The following is a 2,030-nucleotide window of genomic DNA, read 5'->3' as shown; positions in this document are numbered from 1 at the left end:
ATTCGAGCTCGGTACCCTCAGAAGTTTCTAGAAACTTTGAAAAAAAATCAATTTTCACAAATCTAAAATTTCTGAAAACAAAATTTTGAATGAAAAATTTAAATATTGTGAATCTGCAGAATCTCAGAATCTCAGAATCTCAGAGGCTCAGGATCTCAGAAGTCCCAGAATCTCAGGAATCTCAGAATCTCAGAGGCTCAGAGGCTCAGAATCTCAGAATCTCAGAATCTCAGAATCTCAGAATCTCAGAATCTCAGAATCTCAGAATCTCAGAATCTCAGAATCTCAGAATCTCAGAATCTCAGAATCTCAGAATCTCAGAATCTCAGAATCTCAGAATCTCAGAATCTCAGAATCTCAGAATCTCAGAATCTCAGAATCTCAGAATCTCAGAATCTCAGAATCTCAGAATCTCAGAATCTCAGAATCCCAGAATCTCAGAATCTCAGAATCTCAGAATCTCAGAATCTCAGAATCTCAGAATCTCAGAATCTCAGAATCTCAGAATCTCAGAATCTCAGAATCTCAGAATCTCAGAATCTCAGAATCTCAGAATCTCAGAATCTCAGAATCTCAGAATTCCAGAATCTCAGAATCTCAGAGTCTCAGAATCTCAGAATATCATAAACTCAGAATCTCAGAATCTTAGAATTTCAGATTCTCAGAATCTCAGAATCTCAGAATCTCAGAATCTCAGAATCTCAGAATTTCAGAATTTCAGAAACTCAGAATTTCAGAATTTCAGAAACTCAGAATTTCAGAATTTCAGAAACTCAGAATCTCCAGAATTTTTCGAATTTCGGATTTTTCGGTTTTCAGAAACTTCGAAAATTCCAAAATTTTGAATGAAATGTTTTTTGAGTTTCCCAAAATTTCGATTTTGGAAATTTCGATTTGTTGGAATTTCAGATTTTTGAAAATCCCAAAAATTAAGAAACTAAGGACAATTCAAATTTTTGAAAGTTTTGAATTCTCAAAAATTCAGAATTCCGGATTTCCTCCAATTTTTTTGGAAATTCCGGGCTCCCCGAATCCAGAATCCTCCTCCGAATCTCATTAATCCAATTTTCCTCTCCTTCTTCTTCTTCTAAAAAGAAGAAGAAGAAGAAGAACAGGAATATTCGCAACACAAAGAAGAAAACCTCATAAATCTTTAGAAATTCGACGGAATTCTAATTTCTCCCTCCTCCTTTTTTTTCTCTAACCACTCTCTCCTGTCTGGCACTCTCTCGCTCTAGCCATATTACACATGCACCACACAATTGCGCAACGCCCTATAGCTTCAGACAGAGAGAAAAACTCCTTTCTCTGCGTCTCTCCCTCTCCCGTACTCTCTCGTCGAATTGAAGCTCTCCGACGGACGAAGGGCGGACGAAAAGCGCTCCTCCCCAGCCGCGCCTATTCCCTCAAGCAAAACTTCGTATAGTGGAAATCGAGAATTTTTTTGAAATTTTAATTTTGAATTTTTTTTTCTATGCGCCTTTAATGCTACGGTAGCTTGCAAATTTTTAATTTTCTCAAAAAATTGTCTTTTGACAATACTTTTTTTCAATGTTTTTCTATGCGCCTTTAATGATACGGTAGCATTTTAAATTTTAAAATTTTCAGATGTAATTCCACCCCTCAAACCCTTGGTAATTCACTTTGGAGACAACACACCCACAATTCTACAGTAACCCAACTACAGTAATCCATCTTCCTAAAAAATCTGGACAAATTTAATGCTGAGCAATGATTCCGATGAGCCAATTTACGATGTATTCAAAAAAAAAAATGAAAAATCCCAAAAAACCCAAAAAAACCAATTTTTTGGCGATGTTGAGGTGAGCATTTTTTGAAAATTTTGATTTTCGAAATACTGAAAATTCGAAAAATCAGAAGTTCCGAAACTCAGAATCTTAGAATCCTCAGAATCTCGGAATCTTAGAATCTCAGAATTTCAGAATCTTAGAATCTCAGAATCTCAGAATCTCAGAATCTCAGAATCTTAGAATCTCAAAATCTCAGAATCTCAGAACTTCAGAATTCCA

General features: G+C 35.7%; 2 protein-coding genes across 2 annotated transcripts in view; both read left to right on the top strand.

Moving 5' to 3' along the window:
• Positions 1 to 2,030, top strand: part of Cbr-sec-5 — a gene marked incomplete at both ends in the record, with an annotated part of 42,731 nt that overhangs the window by 28,161 nt on the left and 12,540 nt on the right. The window lies entirely within an intron of this gene.
• The window catches only part of CBG00931, a gene marked incomplete at both ends in the record, with an annotated part of 9,961 nt that overhangs the window by 7,206 nt on the left and 725 nt on the right, over positions 1 to 2,030 (top strand). The window contains 2 exon segments of the mRNA XM_002629658.1: positions 120 to 811; positions 1,609 to 1,672. Coding sequence (XP_002629704.1) covers positions 120 to 811; positions 1,609 to 1,672 — 756 coding nt within the window.

This window comes from Caenorhabditis briggsae (assembly GCF_000004555.2).
Source record: "Caenorhabditis briggsae complete genome, chrII, whole genome shotgun sequence".
Lineage (NCBI taxonomy): Eukaryota > Metazoa > Nematoda > Chromadorea > Rhabditida > Rhabditidae > Caenorhabditis > Caenorhabditis briggsae.
This window is presented reverse-complemented; position numbering and strand designations above follow the sequence as displayed.